General features: G+C 44.7%; 1 protein-coding gene across 2 annotated transcripts in view; it reads left to right on the forward strand.

Annotated features, from left to right (window-relative positions):
* The window catches only part of PLPP2 (phospholipid phosphatase 2), a 48,174-nt gene that overhangs the window by 15,905 nt on the left and 7,304 nt on the right, over positions 1 to 24,965 (forward strand). For both annotated transcript variants that reach the window (XM_073547424.1, XM_073547433.1), the window contains exon 2: positions 20,438 to 20,589. In XM_073547424.1, coding sequence (XP_073403525.1) covers positions 20,438 to 20,589 — 152 coding nt within the window. The remainder of the gene's footprint in view (positions 1 to 20,437; positions 20,590 to 24,965) is intronic.

Consider the following 24,965-nt stretch of genomic DNA (forward strand, 5'->3'; position numbering starts at 1 on the left):
TACAGATTTGGAGTTGCTGCATGTGCACAGATTTTGTAAAACTTCATTTGCATTGCATACTCATTTGTAATATATTTATTATATTTACACGCACGCTGTATATTGTGTCTAATAATTTTTTTTATATCTTAGACACTCCTAATGTAAATAAATGTTAAAAATAAATGGCAGAGGTGGTGTCTTAGTATGGCCGATCATCATACGCCCAAGTATAAATAGTTCTTCCACAATTAAGTGCTTATTTAGTAAGAAGTCTGTGTGGTGTGACCTAGAAAATGACAGTGAAAACGACTTACAAATGTTTTATAACAACATCATACTGCATATATTTGTAATACAGGATATCAACCTCAATGGTAAAGGACACATCATATTTTAAGCATACACTAGCCAGGATAGCTTGACTGCTATGGTGAAGAAAAACATAATTTGTAAAGATTTTCCACAAATCATATTGTGGGTACTTGTCATTTAATCCAGGCCCCAAAGGTTAAACAATATGTTTTAAGCATTTCTTTTTAGATTTTACAGGCACCTACCATGCCTGCTGGTGGGTGGCGGTATAGGTCCTTAGACCCACCCCAATTGCCCAAACAACAGTAGAAGATGTGCATCTAGGGAGGCAGGAGTGCACAATTCCTGCCTGAGCACATACCCAGATTGGAATACAGATACAGTAGTCACGGATCCTTAGGGTCCCATTTCACATAGCGACGTACCAGCGATCCTGACAGCGATACGACCTGGTAGGGATCGCTGGTGTGTCGCTAAATGATCGCTAGTAAGATGTCAAACAGGCAGATCTCTTCAACAACGCACCAGCGATCCCGACAACGATGCAACCTGGTAAGGATCGCTGGTGTGTTGTCACACAGCAGCTATTCTGAACGATTCCAGCCTGCGTCCCTGAGTTCTGCGTCGCCAACGAGGTCGCTCGATAAAAAAATGGCCCACGACATTCGAGCACGATCAGTGATATCCAGCGGGGGAGGGCCGGTTGCCGCTATGTGTCACAAGATCGGTGACACATTAGCAGTGTCGCAATGTGAGACGGGTCCTTTAGCCCATGTGCACACGATGCATTTTTCCTGTGGATCCGCAGCGAGTTTTTACCACGCAGAAACGCTGCAGATCCGCAAAGTGACTTACAGTACAATGTAAATCAGTGCAAAAAAAAAAAACCCGCTGTGCAGACGCTGCGGTCTTTTACGCTCGGTTTTTGTGCGGTACAAAAAAAGCTGCATGTCACTTCTTTTGTGCGGTTTTCCACCTGCTCCATTCTCCAAATCCGCAGGGGAAAAATGCTGGAAAACCGCAATAAAAAAGGAAGAAATCCACAGAAAAAATGCAGGTCATTTGGCCTGCGGATTTCTTCAAATCTGCGCGGAAAAATCCGCAGGAGGAAAATCTACGTGTGCACTTAGCCTTAAGGCCCCGTCACACTAAGCGATCCCGACACCGATATGAAGGTGTCAGGATCGCTGGTAAGTCGCTATGTGATCGCTGGTGAGCTGTCACACAGACAGCTTCACCAGCGATCAGCACAGCGATGCCGAGCGCCCGGCATCGCTGGCTATCGCTGTAGAAAATAGTATCAAAATAAAAAATATAGTTATTCTCACCTTCCGACGTCCCGTTCAGCCATCCTGCCTCTCTCCACGCTCCGGTCCCAGTGATCCTTTGCACGAATGACCGCGAGATGTCACGGTCTCGCGGGATAACAAAGTCTCGCGGTCATTCATGCAAAGGACCACTGGGACCGGAGCGTGGAGAGAGGCAGGATGGCTGAATGGGACGTCGGAAGGTGAGAATAACTATATTTTTTATTTTTTTTTATTATTTTTTTTACACCTGATCGCTGGTCTCCCGCTGTCACACACAGCGATGCGTGCTGGCCAGCGGGAGACCAGCGACCAAAGAAATGTCCAGAGGTTTCTTGCAGCGATCAGCGATACCGGCAGGGGGGCCGCTCGCTGATCGCTGTCACACACAGCGATCTCGCTGGTGAGATCGCTGTTACGTCACAAAAGTTGTGACTCAGCAGCGATCTCGCTACCGAGATTGCTTAGTGAGACGGGGCCTTTAGACCTCACCGATCGAACAAATAATTGCAGAGGATGTGCTGTCTTGCCCCCTAGATGCACAGTTCCTGCCTGAACACATACTTAGATTGGAATACAGATACAGTAGATTGGCTTTCTGTTGTGTTGTATCAGTTCACTCTACGCGCGTGAACTCATGCAGGAATTGTGCACTTCTGCCTCCCTGGCTGCTCTCATCTCTGCCATCTTTTGAGCAATAGGTGGGCATCTCGATACTTGGAACCCCAGCGAACGGCGAGCTTGAAACGTCTGCAAAATATAAGAAGAAAAAAATCTTAGTTCCATTAATCTTGACGTTTTACTTGGCATTATTGCACATTGACTAGGAGCCCAGGAAAAATTAGACTAAGTATTATACTGACAGTTGTATGCATATTCATACAACCATATTACCTCTAATTGTGTATCCTTTAGAATTGACAAACACTGGAACCTGATCCTACAAGAAAACTGGGAAGTACCATAGATAGCAAGGCCGAAAAAAGACATTTGTGCATCTAGTTCAGCCTATATTCCGTCAGAATAAATCTCCAGATCTACGTCCTTCTAAAGAACCTAATCACTGTAAGATACAATATTGTTACTCTCCAGGAAGACATCCAGGCCTCTCTTGAACCCCTCGACTGAGTTTCGCCATCACCATGTCCTCAGTCAAGGAATTCCAGATTCTCACTGCCCTAACAGTAAAGAATCCTCTTCTACGTTGGTAGAAAAACCTTTCTCTCATCTAGACACAGAGAATGCCCCCTTGTGACCATCACCTTCCTTCTATAAACAGATCCTCGGAGAGATATTTGTATTGTCCCCTTATATACTTATACATGGCTATTAGATCGTCCATCAGTCGTCTCTTTTCTAGACTAAATAATCCTCCTAATTTTGCTAATCTCTCTGGGTATTGTAGTTCCCCCATCCCCTTTATTAATTTTGTTGCCCTCCTTTGTACCCACTCTAGTTCCATTATAGCCTTCCTGAGCACTGGTGCCCAAAACTGTACACAGTGCTCAATGTGCCGTCTAAGGGTGGTTTCACATTAGCGCTTTTTAAGCGCACACACGGCCGGGGGTAGCTCCGCCCCCGAGCCGGCTCTCTGCCCGGCATGCCCGCCCCTTACTTGTAGCGCTGCCTCCTAGCGCACAGCGCCGCCTGCGATCGGCGCACCCTATCTTTAGCATAGGGTGCGCAGATCGTGCGCAGGCCGTGCGCTAGTTGCGCTTTGACCTGCGCTGCGCACTTTTGACGGTGCGCCGTGCGCGCCAAAATCAAACTTTTCGGATTTTGTCGCGCACGGCGCACCGTCAAAAGTGCGCAGCGCAGGTCAAAGCGCAACTAGCGCACGGCCTGCGCACGATCTGCGCACCCTATGCTAAAGATGGGGTGCGCTGATCGCAGGCGGCGCTGTGCACTAGGAGGCGGTGCTACAAGCAAGGGGCGGGCATGCCGGGCAGAGAGCCGGCTCGGGGGCGGAGCTACCCCCGGCCATGCGTGCGCTTAAAAAGCGCTAATGTGAAACCACCCTAACCTGGGATTTGTACAGAGGCAGTATAATACGCTCATCATATTTATCCTGATCTTTTAATGCACCCCATGATCCTGTTTGCCTTGGCAGCCGCTAGGTGTTAAGTGTTTGTGTTAAAAAAAAAAAAAGAAAAATGTAGACACAATACACGAAAATCTCCGTGAGGTCTCTGTGTAATGCAATGTAGGACAGGTCCTCCATGGTAAGATGTGCTACATGCGACAATCAGAGTATCCACAGCCTGGATCGTGAGTGTATATTTGAAATCGATTCATTATATTGCTGTGCACCACCAATTTCCCTCAGATTGTTTTGGGCTCCTTGATCATGAGACAATAATAAACGGCATATATTGTTTCTCGTGTAATTATGCAATGACCCTTGAATGAATTACCAATAGTTACTTAAAGGACCTGTAAATAGACGTGTATGGTTCATCCCTGTTTTCTCATTGGTTTATGATCTTGATTGAGACTTGAGATCTGTAACATCTTAGACATTGGACTTTATAAGGGTCTGGACATGGTCTATGGTATACGTCTGCCTTGTACTACATCTAACATTGATATAACCGGTCCACTGTCGACAATCCTAGTATAGTAACCTACTAGGAGCAATTGGGGTCAGGCGCCAGTGAGCAGGGGTGCCATTTTGCTAACAAGACTAGGAAGCCAACCTCCACGGCAAGACAGGGTCCTATTTTGGGACATTTTGAGGGATAATCAGGTTCTACATTATAATTTGGGCAACCCATTGTCTATTACGGTAAATTGTTGTGGTTTTTATGACAAGTTGATACCTACTTGACTGGGACAATTGAATATCTAAGGCCTTGTTAAAGTGTTGCTTTTGGATTATACACCTTATTTTACAGCTGGCATCGGTGTAGTCTAGTTAGATTGTTTTATCAAATTTAAAATTATTTTTGGGGTATCTGGACCAATTGTAGTTGATTTAGCTACTCCCTTGCTTACTGGTTAAATTGAGTCCAATCTAATACAATGGTGTAGTTTAATATTGATGTTTCGGTGTTTAAATTATCCAATAATAGGGTACATTAGGGAACACTAGGGATAGCAGTCTGTGAGTGAGTGCGCTACATTGTGTTCAAGCTAGGATGCCAACCATCGCAGCCAAGAAGGTTTACAGACCTAGGGCATCCAAAGGGCAAGGGAGTTTTCCTCCACATATTTATACTTTAGGTGTTTTTTGTTTCTATTTTTTCTTTTATATTCTAACTTTAATTTTTAAATAAAACTAATAAATGTTGAATGTTGGTTGTAATCTTCTGATAAACTAATATTGCTGAGCACTTCCAATTTTTGTAAAAAAAAAAAAAAAAAAAAAATAATCCGATTTTAGTGCAGTTCAAGAGTGGGACTAGTATCCTAATAAGAGATTGGTAGTTGTAACAATCATTTTCTTCTTAACTGACGTTAAAATAATGTATATGAAAATGGGTGTTCTAAACTGGAAAATCCCTTTAAAGCCAAAGACCTCTCTAGATCCTGTGCACGCTGGATGACTTAAGGGGGTTTTACACATAGCGATATCGCTAACAATATCGCTAAAGCATCACCTATTTGGTGACGCAGCAGCGATATCGCTATGTGTGATACTTATCTCTGACCGGCTCCCCCGCTGTCCATCGCTGATCGCGCAGCTCCATTTCTCGTCGTCAGCTTCCTGCTGGGCTTCCTGTGGCGACGACGAGTGACGCGTGGAGGCGGGCGGGAGGACGTCAGGCTCGCCGCTTCTGAAACCTAAGTAACGACCGCTAGATCGCTAGCGACCATTTAGCGATGCACCAGCGATCCTGACCGGGTCTTATCGTTGTCTGGATTGCTGGTACATCGCTAAATGTAAAGGGGCCTTTAGTCTGGGGCGCTGATTTTTAATTGCAGTTCCACAGAAACCTGGTCATTAATGGATGACATTTGCGGCAGAATTGCATTGCTTTTCCTGAAGAAATAGAAAGTTGCTGAAAGATAAGGAAAGCACCACAACAAAACTGCACAATTATTGTATTGGGAGATATTGCTTCCCACACACCACCACTGGGCTAGTGTAATTACAGCTCGCCCATTAATAATACTGCAATGTTAAAGGTCAATGGGTCCAATGAAATTTACTGATATCTGTATAAAGAAAGCTAGCATGATAAATGGAAGCCCTAATGCTCGCATGAAGAGCGTTCTGATATCATTTGCAAAGTTCCAGCAACGACTAGCGCACCAGTGCTGAATTTCACATACACTTAAAAGAAACTGCTTTCAACAAACTTTGCATAAATCGGTAGGACATGTGACTACGAAAACTGTGATGGAAGCAGAATTTTCTTACAAAGGTATTGCTCCAGTTAGTAGCCACTATTCCCTTCTCCTACCTTCTGAAGTCCTATTCAATTTTGGGAAAAAAAAACAAACGCTGAAATCAGTTTTGCAGGACAGTGAGGTGTTAGGTTATACGGCCTATTAAACTTTATGGAGAGGTGGCTGTCGTTGGACTCGGTATGTTGTCCTCCATGTTTGTTCTGTCTCTATGGGAGACATAACAGCTAGTCTACCTCCTACTAGCTGATGGTCACTGGCAAATTAGGTTTGAGTCTGCAGAGAGCAAGACTGATATCACGTACTCGCACAGGGCAGTTTATTCGAGAGTTATATGAAAGTACGGCTACCCTTTATGTAATTTGCTGGTGCCCATCCTGCTTGCGATCCATCACGTTTGGCACATGTACACACACAGCAAAGGGTTGTTAGCTTGGAGTTCCATATCCTTCACAGGCAGATTCCTCTAGGCTTGTAAACATTACAAGGCATTCCAGAGCTCGCAATGCAGATTGGTCTTCATTGTCTATTCTTTGTCGTTTACCTACTGCAAATAATCAGATTGTAGCTGCATTGTGTGCCATGTAATCTCTTGGCCAAGCCATGGATTTGTCAGTGCCATTCTTTTGACATCTGATCAGTGTATAGGCTTTATGCCGCTTGTGAGGTTTTACTGAAGGCATTCTTCTAATTGATAACAGATACAGGTGCCTGCCTCCAGTATCCTTGCCTCCTAATCAGTTCCTTGTGTCCTACATATCCTGTAAAGGCCTCGTCTCACATAGCGAGTTCGCTAGCGAGATCGCTGATGCGCTACCGATTTTGTGACGCAACAGCGACCTCTCCAGCAATCTCGCTACATGTGACACACAGCGGCGACCGCCCATCCCCCCCCGCTGGATATCGCTGATAGTGCGCGAATGTCCTGGGCCATGTGTTGTTGGCGACGCAGAACTCAGGACACAGGCTGGAATCGTTTAGAATTGCTGAAGTGTGACAACGTTCCAGCAATCCTTACCAGGTCGCATCGTTGTCGGGATCGTTGCTGCGTCGCTGAAGAGATCTGCCTGTTTGGCAGCTTACTAGCAACCATGTAGCAACGCACCAGCGATCCCAACCAGGTCGTATCATTGTTGGGATCACTGGTGCGTCGCTATGTGAAACGGGACCCTAACTATTTATTAGAAACAAAGGCAGAACTGAGCCTTATAAAACGAGTTAAGGTGGCTATGCATTAATTTGGCCAGCTATCCCTCAGACACTCCCAACACGTGAATACTCGGCTCTGTTGTGCATGCATGTGTTCTCAGTGGGGAGAGTGACACGATGGTGGAGTTTATGGGCAGATTTCTAGCTATAACGATCACTGCTATTAGAAATAACAAGTCTTTCAGCTATAGATTAACGGCGCGGAATCCATGCAGGTTACGTTTTGTTACTAGCGCAAAGGGAGGTGTGCTGCCCAGGGGTGGTGATGGCCCAGCAAATGATCAGCTCAGCTGATAATCCTTTTACTTGTTTGTTTGCTGATCAATAGAATGTTTATATAGCGGGAGACCAACGATCAAAAAGGCTTTCCACATATATAGACCAACGATCAGGAATCATCAATTTGGCCCATGAAAAGGGACCTTCACCTGCTTTTGAACCTTCTAGGGTGAACAAAAGAATTCTGCATTGAAATTCACCAAGCCATACCCTTTCCCAAACCCCCATCTTGTGGTAAGGCATTCTACAGTCTGACTGCTCTAAAGCACCGTCACACACAGCGAGATCGCTGCTGAGTCACAAGTTTTGTGCCGCAACAGCGATCTCACCAGCGATATTGTGTGTGACGGGTATCGCTGATCGTTGTGGAAAGCCTTTTTGATCGTTGGACTCCCGCTGGAACTGGTAACCAAGGTAAACAGCGGGTTTCTAAGCGCCACGCGGCGCTTAGAAAGCCGCTGTGTACCTTAGTTACCAGCGCGCTGGTGCAAGGAGCTGGTAACCAAGGTAAACAGCGGGTTTCTAAGCGACGCCCTCGCTTTACCCGCGTCATCGCTGGACCTCATCGTCGCTGGTGAGATCTGCCTGTTTGTCAGCTCACCAGCGATCATATAGCGACACACCAGCAATCCTGACAAGGTCATATCGTTGTCGGGATCGCTGGTGCATCACCATGTGTGACGGGGCCCTAACTGTTAAGAACCCTTTCCTATTTAGTTACACCCGTAATAAGTGCCCCCAAGGCCTCAGTAGGGTCTTTGGAAGGAATAAGGCAAAGGTTATCTCTCTTGAGAAAAAGGATTGGGCACCCTGAAATTCAACATGCCTGAATTTTTTTTTTTTTTTTTCCTTCAGAAATCTACAGGGCAAACTTGAAATACAACTGGTCGGTCAGTGCTGTTGAAGTCCTAAAGTTCGCCACAGCTGTAGTCTGTATAGATATCGTAGCGGTTTCAATATATCCATGCATGTCAGCATTGCTTTTCTTGCACTGATCCTATTCTACAGTCTGTTTTCACCCTGAGCTAAAAGTGCTGATAATGGTCGTTTAGACAAAGTTTGTTTTTTGGTCCATCACTGTGAACGCCTCTAAATCAAGCCTGGCTAGCAATTATTGGTCCAGCAGCTACAATCTTTGGCCATCAGCCTGTTTTAGCTGCAGTTGAGGATTCATTTTACCTACCGCGGTTGCAAAAATTAACAATCGAGCCTAACATTTTATTACATTCTTGATGTGCTGTACGCCTCTTTATCTGACCTCCCCATAGGAAATGAATGGAGAAGTAGCTGAACATTTGTATGGAGGATAAGTTTTCCGCAGGGAAAAAAATTTGCTCATACTTGACTCCGAGCTTTCCTTTGCCCCCCACATTCAATCACTGGCTCACTCTTGTCATCTGCACCTCAAAAACATTTCTAGAATTCGACCTTTTCTTACTTTTGACTCTGCAAAAACTCTTACTGTTTCTCTTATTCATTCTCGTCTCGACTATTGTAACTCTCTTCTAATCGGTCTCCCTCTTACCAAACTCTCCCCTCTCCAATCTGTCTTGAATGCTGCAGCCAGGATCATATTCCTCGCCAATCCTTACACCGATGCCTCTACCTTGTGCCAGTCATTACACTGGCTACCCATCCACTCCAGAATACAGTATAAACTTATTACCCTCACCCACAAAGCCCTCCATGGCTCAGCACCACCTTACATCTCCTCCCTTGTTTCAGTATACCACCCTACCCGCTTCCGTTCTGCTGATGACCTGAGGTTAGCATCCTCAATCAGAACCTCCCACTCCCGTCTCCAAGACTATACACGTGCTGCGCCAATTCTTTGGAATGCACTTCCCAGGTCAATACGATTAGTCCCCAATCCCCACAATTTTAAGCGTGCCCTGAAAACGCATTTATTCAGACTGGCCTATCGCCTCAACACATTAACGTAATCTCTCCCTGTGTGGCACAGCCAAAAGTTTTACCATAACCAGGTTCCCCGCATCATGTTCCCACATGCTTTATACATCCATTAGCCCTCTGTGTCTGTACTGTTATACACTTAATATTATGGCTGGTCCATACAATCAGGGCAACTGTTACCACCCACCTTCTGTGTCTACCTCTTTCCTCATAGACTGTAAGCTTGCGAGCAGGGCCCTCATTCCTCTTGGTATTTGTTATAATCTTTGTGATTATTGTTATGCTGTAATGTCTATTTTCTGTACAAATCCCCTCTGAAATGTAAAGTGCTGCGGAATATGTTGGCGCTATAGAAATAAAATTTATTATTATTATTTATTGCTAATCTGTCTTGGACCCAGCAGTTAGACCCCAACCAATTGGCAAGTTATCACTTGGTTTTACTAGGTAGCTCTTTTTAAGACCTTAGCTGAGATTTTCTTTTTTCTGATCCATTAGATTAATGTGCTGTATCTGGTGTAGAGAATTAAAATATCCAAAACAGTCATGTTCATGCTTCATAAAAGCTGTACTGTTGTAGAAATATGAGCGCTCCAATTTAGCATTCATGGATGCATAAGAAGGTTTCCGTTTATCCCAGATAATAAAATACTGCATACACACGCATGAGCTACTGCTATATCATTTTGCTTCTGATTGTAGTTTTCTATAACGTGTAATGAAAGATGAAACTGATTCTATTTAATTCCCACTGGCGTGAATAGCAATAGTTAGCGGAGGAATTTATATAGCACAAAATGACCCATTCTGTACCACATGTCTGTAGTCACTGGAACTTGACCCCTTGCATCATACTCTCCAGACCTTTGGACCCTGATCTTATGCTCTCGTGTCTGCGGCACAGACCTTTTTACCAATTGGCTGTTTTTAACTTAGTCACCAGTTGAAATTGGTGAATGGAGCCAAATACCACTGTTCACTGTGTATTGGCCATAGCAATATGGTCCAGGTCTGTTTGCGGTTTATATCCAACCAGAACTGAAAAAGCTGAAAAAAAAAAAAAAAAAAAAAAATTTAAGTGACGATATGGTTGTTGGACACTGCGCATTCTGGTATCCAATACCTATCCCAGAATAGGCTATTGATACCTTCTATCTGGGCAACCCATTTGATGAACGCTAACCCAGAGAATTACTAGGATATCTGTCTACACTAGGATATTTTTGCAACTTGATTAACAAGTTCAAGACACCTTTTATTACATGTGATCCAACATGGGTAATATTTAAAAATATTTAGTTATATTTCATGAACATGTACATGATTAGCCCATTAACGAGCCTCCCAGTGTTTTTCCTTTTCTTATTGTTCTGGTGGCAACATTGTACTGTTGTAGACATTGTTGTGTATCTATCACACGTTTTTGTCCTAGTCTTAAGCCCCCGTTACACGTAGCGATATTGCTAGCAATATCGCTGTAACTTCACCGATTTTGTGACATAGCAGCAATATTGCTAGCGATATCGTTATGTCTGATACTTACCTCCGACCGGCTCCCCCGCTGCTCATCGCTGGTCGTGCGAGAACGTCCTGGATCATTTCTCGTTGAGCGCTTCCTGTGGCGCCGACGAGCGACGCGGGCGGGAGGGCGTCAGGATCGCCGTGTCTGACAGGTAAGTAACGACCCCCGACCGCTGCTATGTCGCTGGTGAGATCTGCCTGTGTGGCAGCTCACTAGCGACCACTTAGCGATGCACCAGCGATCCATATCGTTGTCGGGATCGCTGGTGCATCGCTAAGTGTAACGGTACCCTTAGTTGACCCATATAGTCTTGGGTTTACACATTAGTCACTGAATTTTATCAATGATATATTAATACCTAGGTAAAAGTGCATAAAGATAAGAATAAAAAATGCTTTATTTCCAATATTAAAATTTTACTTACAATTAAAACAAAGAAGTGCTGGATATGAATATAAAAGAGGGACGTCATTATATAGTATACCGCACAGGATAGATAAAAAATTGAAACATGAGACAAAGGTTTTTGAGTCACTCATGATGGCACCACAAGAGAGGGGATCCGCCCTTCAAGATAAAAAGGGCGGCTCTTTCTGCATCAGTTGGTTTCCTGTCCTTGATGGGAAAACCTTGGTTAAAATTTGGGTGGTGAAAACTGTGAAGAGGATGCCTGGAATGGCGTGGGTTTGACAGGCAGGGGTCTGCTGCGACCGCACCTGGTGCCAATAGTGCCTCGGAGGTTCCCGTATGGTGCCCTCCCTGAGCGAGCGTGAGCTGGTAAGAAGACCCTGGGCCGATAAGCTTCGCTGCCCGGAGCGCATTGGTGCTCGGGGTGGATGCAAGAAGATGCCGGGGGGAGGTCGAGGATGGCAGCTGCCACGGCCTCAACCAGGGACCGGTAGCGCCACAGCGGTCCCAAGGTGCTGCTCTCACTGAGCGGTTTGAGGCTGAGCACTGACACCGGAAGTCATGCTTCACTGACAGTTTCCGGGGGAATGTGCAGACCACGGGCTGTGTACGCCGGCCAGCTGTCTCATGTGAGCATGTAAGGGACCAGTAGTGGCTACGTGTCGGATTCTGACAATTGAGGCACAGCAACAGACTGAGCAGGAGTTGCTCCAGAGAACAGAAAAGAGGTGCCCGTCACGGCCCCAAGGGAAGCAGACACCCCAGCAGTCTCATCGATGCAGCAGCAATGGGGGCCACTCGGGCAGCGGACGAGGTACAGCAGGAGCTGGTAGCTGTCACAATACCAGAACGAGTCTACAATCTCCAGGGAGATCTGTCTGATATCATACAGCCTCCTGATCCGGTACCAGTGTAAAGCATCCGAGTGGTGGGTGAGCTACGAGAAAGTACAGCTATCTAATGTTCTTTCTCTCTCTTTTTCTTGTTGTCTTCTCTCCTACGCTCTCTCTCTGTGATTGCTTGAGAGGTGGATAGGAGATCCCCAGGAAGTGTAAGAGTAAAATAAACCATAGGGAGTGCCCCCTCTTTGGACAGCGTTTATTGAGAACCTGGACAATGATATGCCAGTCCTGTATATAGCACAGACTATCTCAGAGGAGTCCCCTGACTTTGCTACCAGATGGAGGTCCTTAATTAAGGCAGAAGTACAGAAGCCTGTTAGTGCTCTGGTCCCGGCAGGGATAGAGGAGGTGGGGGGAAGGGGAGATCTATAGAATCCCCTTTAACACCTGAGGACTCTACTGGGTCGAAGGACCCGTGGCCATCTGAGCAGTCGGCTGCCTCATCAGATAGTGGCATGGCAGATCCGTCACTGCTTCCCTGTAGAAGGAATGGATAAGCTGGTAAAAGCTGTATGATCTACTATGGGTCTGGTGGACCAGAAAACTAAAAGATTGGCTGCTCAGAGGCCTTGAACAGAGGAAGCGTAGAAACATCTGAATAAATGAACAGATGCATAATCTCATTGGAAGGGAATCCGAGAAGCTGGATAGGAACCAGAGCCTAGCTTCATTTAAAAGAAATCATCCTTTGAAGAGGAAGCTTCCTCCTCTTGGGATAAAGCCCCAAGACTAGACGTTGCGATATCCAAAATTTCAAGAAGGAGATCTTCTGTGCCATTTGAAGACTTGGGGTTGCTAAAGGAGCCGCTGGACAGAAAGACTGATGGCTTCCTCCATAAGCGGCCTGGGAGTCCTCGGCGGGGGCCCTAAGGCCGGCCATCGCAGCCATGTGTGCGCCCAGGTCTCTGAAAGTCTGGCTGGATAACCTGACCTACTGGAATGGCAAGTACCTAGGGAGACTATCCTGGCGTCAATACCAACCATCAAGGGAGCAGCGGCATTTCTAGTATTTCTAGTGGACGCCTCAGGCGGACTCGGTGAGATTGGTATCCCAGGTCAGCTGTCCAATACAGATGGCAGAGCGGTCTGGCTGAAAGGTTGGCCAGGGTACATACAGGCAAAGGCCAAGCTCCCCTGTGAAGGTAAATTTCTCTTTGGTCCAGCCCTTGACAAAATTCTTGAAAAGGCAGGGGATAAGAAGGGGTTTCCCATTGCACCCTTTTCATCCTATCGGCGCACCTTTTGGAGAGGTCGCTATGCTCGCAGGAGACCACTCAAAGACCAGGACAAGCCAGAGGAGCGGCTGAAGAAAGTTTTTTTTTTTTTTTTTTTTTTTGGAAAATCTTCTTGGGAGTCCAAGAAGCCACCTTGGTGACTAGTTCTCCCAGGTGGGGTTGGGTGGGCCTTCGTGCTTCCTCCCAGCCTGGGAGAGGATTTCTTCAAGTGTCTGGGTCCTTCAAATCGTAGCATCAGGCCTGAAGTTAAAATTCCAGACCCTACCCCGAGATAGATGTATGGAAACCCCCCTGTACAACCATTTTTGCACAAATAGCTGATGCTGGAAGAAGGAGATCCTATCTCTCATAGAGAAATGAGTATAGGAAGAGATTCTTTCAGGGGAGTCAGAAGAGGGGTTGTACTCTTCCCCCCCCCCCCCCACCCAATTCCTGATTTTTAAAAGAAAACACACATATGGCAGCCCTGGATGCCTATTATCATGTCCCAATTCACAAACAATATTGGAAGTTTCTCAGGTTAGCGATAGGGATATGGTCACAAATCAGACATGTCCATTACAGAGCTCCCCCTTTGGGCTAGCGATATTGACAAAACTAATTTCGGAGGTGACCACTCATCTCTGGGAAAGGAATATATTGATCATACCATACCTGGAAGACTTCCTGATTAAGGGGGGTTCCTTTCTCCAGTGTCAAGAATGAGTCAGTATGGTCAAACACACTTTAGAGACTCTAGTATGACACCTGAATCTGAAAAAATCCAGACTCCAGCCGGTGACATCTCAGGTCTTTCTGGGTCTAGTGGTAGCATCAGTAAAACAGGAATGCAGTCTTCTGGAGGAAAGGGAAAGAAGTATCAAGACTCTAGTTTCATCGGCCATGGCAAATCCAGAAATGTCCCTCAGGAGAGCGATGTCTGTTAGGATCCCTGACCGGCTGTATACCGGCAGTCAAATGAGCACAGTTCCACACACGGGTCCTGCACTGGGGCGTTCTGAAAAATGACACTCCTGCACGGGTGATTGGAAGGGGGGTTGTGCCTTCCAGAGACTGTGGTCGATTCCCTTCAATGTTGGCTAAAGATCGACTCAACACCCAGGGGAGTTCCTTTGGCAAGCGAGGTATCCAGGGTAGTCAGACTGATGCCAGTCCCTGAGGGTGGGGAGCCCACCTGTATGAACACTGCCTACAGGGGACCTGGTCGCAGGAGGAGAGGTTACTCTCTTCAAACAACTGGGAACTCTTGGCAGTGGACAGTGTTGGACGGGCTGTTGCCCTTCGTGCGGGTCACCATGTGATGGTACTCTCCGACGACCGGACTATGATGACCTATATAAATCACCAGGGAGGTACTCGTTCTGGTCCGCTAATGTCAGTGGCAGAGCAGGTATTTGCAAGGGCAGAAAAGTATTTCCTCTCATTGTCGGCCCTGCATATCAAAGGGGCAGAGAATGTCAGGGCAGACTTCCTGAGTCGCAATTGGCAAAGTCAGAGAGAATGGTCCCTGAAGGAGAGTGTGTTCAGTCAGATTGTGAATATGTGGGGTCTGCCCCGGATAGAACTTTTTCAAAAATAGGAAGAACTGAAGGTTCTGCTTGCTGGATCTAGGAGACAACCCTCACATGACCTAGTGGGTAATAGATGGGTCTCGAGGTTTATTAAGGCCTGCAGTAGAGCAAAGTTGGGGCCTTTGTGTAGAACCCCTCCTTGGGATTTGAATCTAGTGTTAACTGTGCTGACAGAAAACCCTTTTGAGCCGTTGCATTTGGTCTCATTTTAATCTCTTTAAAAATGTCCCTGCTGGTGGTGCTTACTTCAGCCTGCAGGATAAGCGACATACATGCTTTATCAGCGGACCCCCTCTTACACTCAGATCATGGAAGACAGGGTGATTTTAAGGTTAGACCCAGCATATCTTCCTAAGGTGGTTACCACGTTTCATAGGACACGGGATATAGTACTACAATCCTTGTGCTCCAATCCCAGCAATGAAAAGGAGGAGAAGCTACACATCCTAGATGTCAGGAGGTGCTTACTGCAGTGTCTATAGGTAACAGAACCTTGGAGGAAACAGAGGGCCCTATTTGTATCTTTCCAGAGATCTAGGAAGGGCTTTAGAGTATCTAAACGGACCTCAGCGAGATGGGTTAGAGAAGCTATCAAGCTAGCCTATGATAGTGCAGGCAGGGCCATTCCTGAAGGTCTAAAGGCCCATTCTACCAAGAGCTGTGGCGGCATCCTGGGTGCAGAAAGCAGACGTCTCCATTGACCATATCTGTAAGGCGGCCGCATGGTCCTCTCCATCCACTTTCTTTAAACACTACAGGCTGGAACTATCATTCTCTTCTGGCCTCTCGTTCGGGAGAAGGGTTCTACAGGCTGTGGGCCCTCCCTAACAATATAATTATCTAAAATTCTCTCGTGGTGCCGTCATGGATGACTGAAAAACACTGATATTACTTACCGGTAATGTGTTTTTTCGTAACCCATGAAGGCATCCTTATGTTCCCTCCCTATCTAATCACTCTTTTGGTTCCGTTAACTTTCGTTTTGTTCATACACTCCCATTGCATGTTGGTGGCCAAGAAGGAATAAGGATATATGAATTGTGTGTACACTAACCTGGGAGTTTCCTCTTGTGCTCTGTAAACCAACTGATGCGGAGAGGGGAGCTGCCCTTTTTATCTTAAAGGTTTCCTGTCCTTGAAGGGCGGTGGATCCCCCCTCTCGTGGTGGCGTCATGGGTTACGAAAAAACACATTACCGGTAAGGCCAGGTTCACATAGCGTTATGGCAGTCCGTTTAACAGATGCGTTAAATGGACTGCTGCTGCTCCTTCTGCATTAGCTGTGACGGACCCTCGAATGCAGTAGACAGTGTCCGAGGGTCCGTCATAGCATAAAGGTACATTGCTAACGCATGCCGATTTTGACATGTGTTAGCGATGTGCTAGGTTATGGCTGTCTATGGGTGCGTTAACGGTTGCGTTACATCATGTTAATGCCGCTTTGTAACGCATCCATTAAACGGACTGCCATAACACAATGTGAACCTGGCCTAAGTAATATCCGTGTATTTGCACCCAGTCAAGATGTGTAGGGGTTAGAATATACCGTAATTGGAATATATAGTATAAATGCTGCCAAATAATGCATGCTGCAAATAGTCACTGTCTAAACCAGGGACCAAGTTGGGAGTAAATATACAGTGCCTACAAGTAGTATTCAACCCCCTGCAGATTTAGCAGGTTTGATAAGATGCAAATAAGTTAGAGCCTTCAAACTTCAAACAAGAGCAGGATTTATTAACAGATGCATAAATCTTAAAAAACAAAAAATTATGTGGCTCGGTTAAATTTTAATACATTTTAAACATAAAAGTGTGGGTCAATTATTATTCAACCCCTAGGTTTAATATTTTGTGGAATAACCCTTGTTTGCAATTACAGCTAATAATCGCCTTTTATAAGACCTGATTAGGCCGGCACAGGTCTCTGGAGATATCTTGGCCCACTCCTCCATGCAGATCTTCTCCAAGTTATCTAGGTTCTTTGGGTGTCTCATGTGGACTTTAATCTTGAGCTCCTTCCACAAGTTTTCAATTGGGTTAAGGTCAGGAGACTGACTAGGCCACTGCAACACCTTGATTTTTTCCCTCTCGAACCAGGCCTTGGTTTTCTTGGCTGTGTGCTTTGGGTCGTTGTCTTGTTGGAAGATGAAATGACGACCCATCTTAAGATTCTTGATGGAGGAGCAGAGGTTCTTGGCCAAAATCTCCAGGTAGGCTGTGCTATCCATCTTCCCATGGATGCGGACCAGATGGCCAGGCCCCTTGGCTGAGAAACAGCCCCACAGCATGATGCTGCCACCACCATGCTTGACTGTAGGGATGGTATTCTTGGGGTCGTATGCAGTGCCATCCAGTCTCCAAACGTCACGTGTGTGGTTGGCACAAAAGATCTCGATCTTGGTCTCATCAGACCAGAGAACCTTGAACCAGTCTGTCTCAGAGTCCTCCAAGTGATCATGAGCAAACTGTAGACGAGCCTTGACATGACGCTTTGAAAGTAAAGGTACCTTACAGGCTCGTCTGGAATGGAGACCATTGCGGTGGAGTACGTTACTTATGGTATTGACTGAAACCAATGTCCCCACTGCCATGAGATCTTCCCGGAGCTCCTTCCTTGTTGTCCTTGGGTTAGCCTTGACTCTTCGGACAAGCCTGGCCTCGGCACGGGAGGAAACTTTCAAAGGCTGTCCAGGCCGTGGAAGGCTAACAGTAGTTCCATAAGCCTTCCACTTCCGGATGATGCTCCCAACAGTGGAGACAGGTAGGCCCAACTTCTTGGAAAGGGTTTTGTACCCCTTGCCAGCCTTGTGACCCTCCACGATCTTGTCTCTGATGGCCTTGGAATGCTCCTTTGTCTTTCCCATTTTGACCATGTATGAGTGCTGTTCACAAGTTTGGGGAGGGTCTTAAATAGTCAGAAAAGGCTGGAAAAAGAGATAATTAATCCAAACATGTGAAGCTCATTGTTCTTTGTGCCTGAAAAACTTCCTAATACTTTAGGGGAACCAAACAGAATTCTGGTGGTTTGAGGGGTTGAATAATAAATGACCCTCTGAATAAACTTTTCACAATTTAAAAAAAAATTAAACAAAGAAATAACATTCTTTTTTGCTGCAGTGCATTTCACACTTCCAGGCTGATCTACAGTCCAAATGTCACAATGCCAAGTTAATTCCGAATGTGTAAACCTGCTAAATCTGCAGGGGGTTGAATACTACTTGTAGGCACTGTATATATATATATAAAAAAAAAAAAAAAAAAAGGTAAATGCAGTCTGGTGAAGTGTCTGTTAATCCCTAAGTGCTGTGCTGCAATCATGTGACGCCAAAGCAATAAGTATGAATGAATCAATGGTATTATGGATGCATATTATACCTGTTTTGCACTATATTGCACAATCCCGTCTGATAGATGATGATAATAATTTTATTTCTATAGCGCAGACATATTCCGCAGCACTTTACATTTCAGAGGAGACTTGTACAGACAATAGACATTACAGCATAACAATAATCACATAGATCATAACAGATACCAAGAGGAATGAGGGCCCTGCTCGCAAGCTTACAGTCTATGAGGAAAAAAGGGAGACACGAAAGGTGGGTGGTAACAGTTGCCCTGATTGTATGGACCAGCCATAATGTTAAGTGTGTAACAGTACAGACACAGAGGGCTAATGGATGCATAAAGAATGTGGGAACATGATGCGGGGAACCTGGTTATGGTAAAAATGTTTGGCTGTGCCACACAGGGATAGCTTAGGCTAATGTGTTGAGGCGGTAGGCCAGTCTGAATAAATGAGTTTTCAGGGCACGCTTAAAATTGTGGCGATTGAGGACTAATCGTATTGACCTGGGAAGTGCATTCCAAAGAATTGGCGCAGCACGTGTATAGTCTTGGAGACGGGAGTGGGAGGTTCTGATTATTGAGGATGCTAACCTCAGGTCAGCAGAACGGAGGGCGCGGGTAGGATGGTATACTGAAACAAGGGAGGAGATGTAGGGTGGTGCTGAGCCATGGAGGACTTTGTGGGCGAGGGTAATAAGTTTGTACTGGATTCTGGAGTGGATGGGTAGCCAGTGTAATGACTTGCACAAGGGATTATATATTAATATATCATTTGTAAAATTCAGTGACTAAATTGCATATCTGTATGTTTTGTGTAGCCTTTTTGTGCTGGAACAATACCTAAGCATACATATGGAGATTACTGCAGGGAGGTCTCTGCTCTTTCACCTCTTCTCCCGCCAAAATTGTACTCAACTGCCCCTTTATCTACTTTGTAGGCATTTAATGGATTACTACATCTAGTAGCTCTGCCCTATACCGTATTAACCAGCCTTCTAGCATTTAACATGTCACACTAGGAAACATTCGTCCATAGTGGCTCTTCCACGTTTATGATTTGTTGTTTTTTTGCTCTAGTAGCCATTGGCGATTATTTATTTGATGCTAATTTTCATTGGCACAGCATATTCCTGGAAAATCTGGAGCAATAGGCAGAATGTGGGGTGGTGGAGAAATATGGGTGTTTGGATGTCAACCAAACTTTCAAAAATAATGTACGATGTCCTATCGCCACCCACACCCCTTTTAATCCCTTTATGAATCTCTTATAAGGTCTCATTTCCCAGCAAAGATGAACATTTTGCTACAGTGACCATATATAAATAAGTGGCCAAGTATTTCTTATGCCACCTGCTTCTTGCGTTTTCCGTACGATAGTGTTACAACCGCTTCCATGCTGTAGCGTTATAATACATAATGCTGCTAAAAAGTGACCTGACACAGTAGACAATAGATGACCCAGTGTCGGGTGACTGCCAGGAGCCGAGGCATACAAGTAAACATGTGGCTTTTTGTTTCCCTGTGCCAAAACCAGCTAAACCAGCTAAGGAGAGCTCAGACCTGCCCAGGTAATCCATGTGCTGCACCCTGTTCCTGGACTTAACACCTACAATACCAGGATGTTTGTGTGGCAGCGTAGCATCTTGAATTTTTAAAGATTGTCCACAAATTACCCCTATTAAAAAGACATTGAAATGCGAAACTGGCTTCATCAGCAATATTGTTGTCTATGGCTATTGGGCAAGTGCCGTGCATTGTTTTATTTAATATGCTTATGTATATAGCGCCATCATATTCCGCGCCGCTTTACAGACTTTTTGGCACTGTCCCCATTGGGGCTCACAATCTAAATTCCCTATCAGTATGTCTTTGGAGTGTGGGAGGAAACCGGAGAACCCGGAGGAAACCCACATAAACACGAGGAGAACATACAAACTCCTCGCAGATGTTGTCCTTGGTGGGATTTGAACCCAAGACCCCAGCTCTGCAAGTAAACTGAGATGGTCAAATCACCCACACCCCCTGTACTTACAGGTATGTTTCATTTTCGTTTTGCACATGATCACTTACATGCTTTGTTTTTTTTTTTTTCCTCAGCATCCATGCCATTTATTATTATGACACTGGTGAACAGTCCGTACAAGCGTGGATTTTATTGTAACGATGAAACGATTAAATATCCTTACCGAGATGACACTATTACTCATGGTCTGATGGCTGGAGTCACGATTTCCTGCACAGTTATCATTGTAAGTATTATTCCCATAGTCCTAAAAGGAAAAAGGCTGAGGACACTTCAGTGGTATATAATTCACATAATCTATTATGGTGGATGCCACATAGATAAGTGATGGAAAGCAGAGTGTTGATAAAAGAATATCTTTATTGAATTACAATAATATAAAAGACAAGTTAAAATCATCGGGCCAAAAAGGAGTCTCGAAAATGGTGGGGAAAGCAGCAGTGCTGGAGTACTTAGCACTTGCTCTTAATGACGACATATTCAATATAATGACCTAATGTTATCACATTCTGTGTTGTACTTATGAGTTCAAAATCCTCACTATACCCCTGGATAAAATCCTTTAGGGGTCTAGTTTCCAAAATGGTGTCACTTGTGGGGGCGGTTTCCACTGTTTAGGCACATCAGGGGCTCTCCAAACGCGACATGGTGTCTGCTCCCAATTACAGCCAATTTTGCGTTCAAAAAGTAAAACTGTACTCCATCCATTCCGAGCCCTGCCGTGCACCCAAACCGTAGATTTCCCCAAAAAATTGAGTATCTGTGTACTCAGGAGAAATTACACAACAAATTTTGAGGTCCATTTTCTTTTTATGCTTGTGAAAATAAAAAAGTTTGGTTCTAAAGTACATTTTTCGTGAAAAAAGTCAAATGTTCATTTTTTTTTTCCTTCCACATTCCATTAATTCCTGCGAGTTAATAAACTTCATGAATGCGTTTTTAAGCATCTTGAAGGGTTCAGTTTTTCACTTTTGGGGTATTTTCTGTCATATAAGCCCCTCAAAGTCACTTGAAATGTGATTTGGTCCCTAAAAAAAAGTTGTTGAAAAAATGAGAAATCGCTGGTCAACTTTTAACACGTCTAACTTCCTCACAAAAAAAAATTGTTTCAAAAATTGTGCTGATGTAATGTAGACATGTGGGAAATGTTATTTATTAATTATTTTTTGTGACATGATTTAAGGGCATGAAAATTAAGCTTGAAATTTTCAAAATGTGTAAAAAGAAAACAAAAAAAAAAAAAAAAAAAATGCCAGTTTTGCGTCTATGAAAAAAAGTTACCGTGTTTTTCGGATTATAAGACGCACTTTATTTCCCCCAAATTTGGGGGGGAAATGGGGGTGATCTTATAGTAACATAGTTTTGAAGGCTGAAGGAAGACCTTATGTCCATCTAGTTCAGCCTATTTTTAGTGCAGCTGTTCTGCATTGTTGATCCTGGGGAAGGCAAAAAACCCACAGTAGAAGCCAATTTTCTCCATAGGGAAAAAAAATTCCTTCCCCTAAGCTGGGTCAACCATCTACCTATAATATGTTATTCGTAACCTTCTATACTGTTACTCACAAGAAAAGCATCCATTCCTTTCTTAAATTCATTCAGTGAGTTGACCATCACCACTTCCTCAGGAAGAGAATTCCAGAGCCTCACTGCTCTTACCGTGAAGAACCCTCTTCTATGCTGGTGCAGAAATTGTCTTTCCTCCAAACGTAGAGAATGCCCCCTTGTTCTTGTCACAGTCCTTGGTACAAACAGTTCATTGGAGAGATCTCTGTATTGCCCTCTGATATACAGTCATATGTTAAAGTTTGGGCACCCCTATTAATGTTAACCTTTTTTCTTTATAACAATTTTGGTTTTTGCAACAGCTATTTCAGTTTCATATATCTAATAACTGATGGACTCAGTTATATTTCTGGATTCAAATGAGGTTTATTGTGCTAACAGAAAATGTGCAATCTGCATTTAAACAACAATTGACCTGTGCAAAAGTATGGGCACCTCAACATAAAAGTGACATTAATATTTCGTAGATCCTCATTTTGCAAAAAAAACAGCCTCTAGTCGCTTCCTGTAGCTATTGAGTTCCTGGATGAAGGTACTTGTGACCATTCCTGTTTACAAAACAATTCCAGTTAAGTTTGATGGTCGCCGAGCATGGACAGCCCGCTTCAAATCATCCCACAGATGTTCAATGATATTCAGGTCTGGGGACTGGGATGGCCATTCCAAAACATTGTAATTGTTCCTCTGAATGAATGCCTGAGTAGATTTGGAGCGGTGTTTTGGATCATTGTCTTGCTGAAATATCCATCCCCTGCGTAACTTCAACTTCGTCACTGATTCTTGCACATTATTGTCAAGAATCTGCTGATACCGAGTTGAATCCATGTGACCCTCAACTTTAAAAAGATTCCTGGTGCCGGCATTGGCCACGCAGCCCCAAAGCATGATGGAACTTCCACCAAATTTTACTGTGGGTAGCAAGTGTTTTTCTTGGAATGCTGTGTTTTTTAGCCTCCATGCATAACGCCTTTTTGTATGACCAAACAACTCAATCTTTGTTTCATCAGTCCACAGGACCTTCTTACAAAATGTAACTGGCTTGTCCAAATGTGCTTTTGCATACCTCAGGCGACTCTGTTTGTGGCGTGCTTGCAGAAACGGCTTCTTTCGCATCACTCTCCCATACAGCTTCTCCTTGTGCAAAGTGCGCTGTATTGTTGACCGATGCACAGTGACACCATCTGCAGCAAGATGATCCTGCAGGTCTTTGGAGGTGGTCTGTGGATTGTCCTTGACTGTTCTCACCATTCTTCTTCTCTGCCTTTCTGATATTTTTCTTGGCCTGCCACTTCTGGGCTTAACAAGAACTGTACCTGTGTTCTTCCAATTCCTAACTATGTTCCTCACAGTGGAAACTGACAGGTTAAATCTCTGAGACAACTTTTTGTATCCTTCCCCTGAAAAGCTATGTTGAATAATCTTTGTTTTCAGCTCATTTGAGAGTTGTTTTGAGGAGCCCATGATGCCACTCTTCATAGGAGAATCAAATAGGAGAACTACTTGCAAGTGGCCACCTTAAATACCTTTTCTCATGATTTGATACACCTGGCTATGAAGTTCAAAGCTCAATGAGGTTACAAAACCAATTTAGTGCTTCAGGAAGTCAGTAAAAAGTAGTTAGGAGTGTTCAAATCAAGAAAATGATAAGGGTGCCCATACTTTTGCACCGGTCAAATTTTGTTTAAATGCAGATTGCACATTTTCTGTTAGCACAATAAACCTCATTTGAGTCCATCAGTTATTAGATATATGAAACTGAAATAGCTGTTGCAAAAACCAAAATTGTTATAAAGAAAATAGGTTAACATTAATAGGGGTGCCCAAACTTTAACATATGACTGTACTTGTACATATATATTAAGTCTCCCTTAAGTCTTCTCTTTTCTAGAGTAAATAGACCTAATTTTGATAATCTTTCTGGGTATTTTAGTGAACCAACTCAATTTATCGTTTTAGTAGCCCGCCTTTGAACCCTTTCAAGTTCAGTATTGTCTTTCTTGAGCACCGGCGTCCAAAATTGCACACAATACTCCAAGTGTGGTCTGACGAGTGATTTGTACAGAGAGAGATTTATAATGCGGATATACCTTACCTGCCGCGGTGGAGCAGGGTTCCAAGGTCGCTGCTGGGAGGAAGCAAGAGTGGAGCACTGCTGCAGGCCACGGGCTGGGAGGAGGGGGTGTTCAGATGTGCACCACACCACTGCGGGTGTCTCTGGTGCTGCGGGGGCTCTGCCAACATTTCGTGAAAGGCTAGATCCCCCATAGTTCCATGGTTTCCTATGCGGTGGACTCTGGGGGAAAATGGCTGCCAGGGGCGGCGCATGCGCTGATGGCGATCTTGGCACCAAGAACTCGGGAGATGAGATTTCAGTGTTGAGCACCGAAGACACCCGCAGCGGCGCACCACACATCAGAACACCCCCTCATCCCAGTCTGCAGCCACGTTCCACTCTTGCCTTTTCCAGCAGCGACCCTGGGACGCCGCTTCACGGCAGCCATCACCCCCGGTAAGCAATAAGATGCATGGATTAAAAGAAGCACCATCATTTTATTAAAAGAAAGCGTTTTTTTTTTTTATTTTTCTCCTCCTGGGGTGTGTCTTATAATCCGGTGCATCGTATAAACTGCAAAATACGGTATATCGAAGACATTTTTCCACTATCATGAAGGACAATGTCATAAATAGTCTCAGAATCACCTGGATTCATTACAGCATTCCAGAGTTATTAGCACATAAAGTGACACTGGTCAGAATTGTAAAATTTGACTTGGTCGTTAAGGTCAAAATTGTCTCTATTCACCAATACCATAAACACTGCTTTAACCCCTTTCCTACATTAGACATACTATTCCGTCCATGTGACCTGGGACCTAAGTCCCAAGGACGGAATGGTACGTCATAGCGATCAGGGGCGCCCCCCGTGGGGAGCGCCGCTGATCGCGGCCGGGTGTCAGCTTCTTATCACAGCTGAGACCCGGCACTATGTGTCAGGGGCGGTCACAGACCGCCCCCGGAACGTTAATCCCTGGCACACCG

Source organism: Dendrobates tinctorius, unplaced genomic scaffold (assembly GCF_039654945.1).
Source record: "Dendrobates tinctorius isolate UK_male_01 unplaced genomic scaffold, ASM3965494v1 ptg000011l, whole genome shotgun sequence".
NCBI classification, from domain to species: domain Eukaryota; kingdom Metazoa; phylum Chordata; class Amphibia; order Anura; family Dendrobatidae; genus Dendrobates; species Dendrobates tinctorius.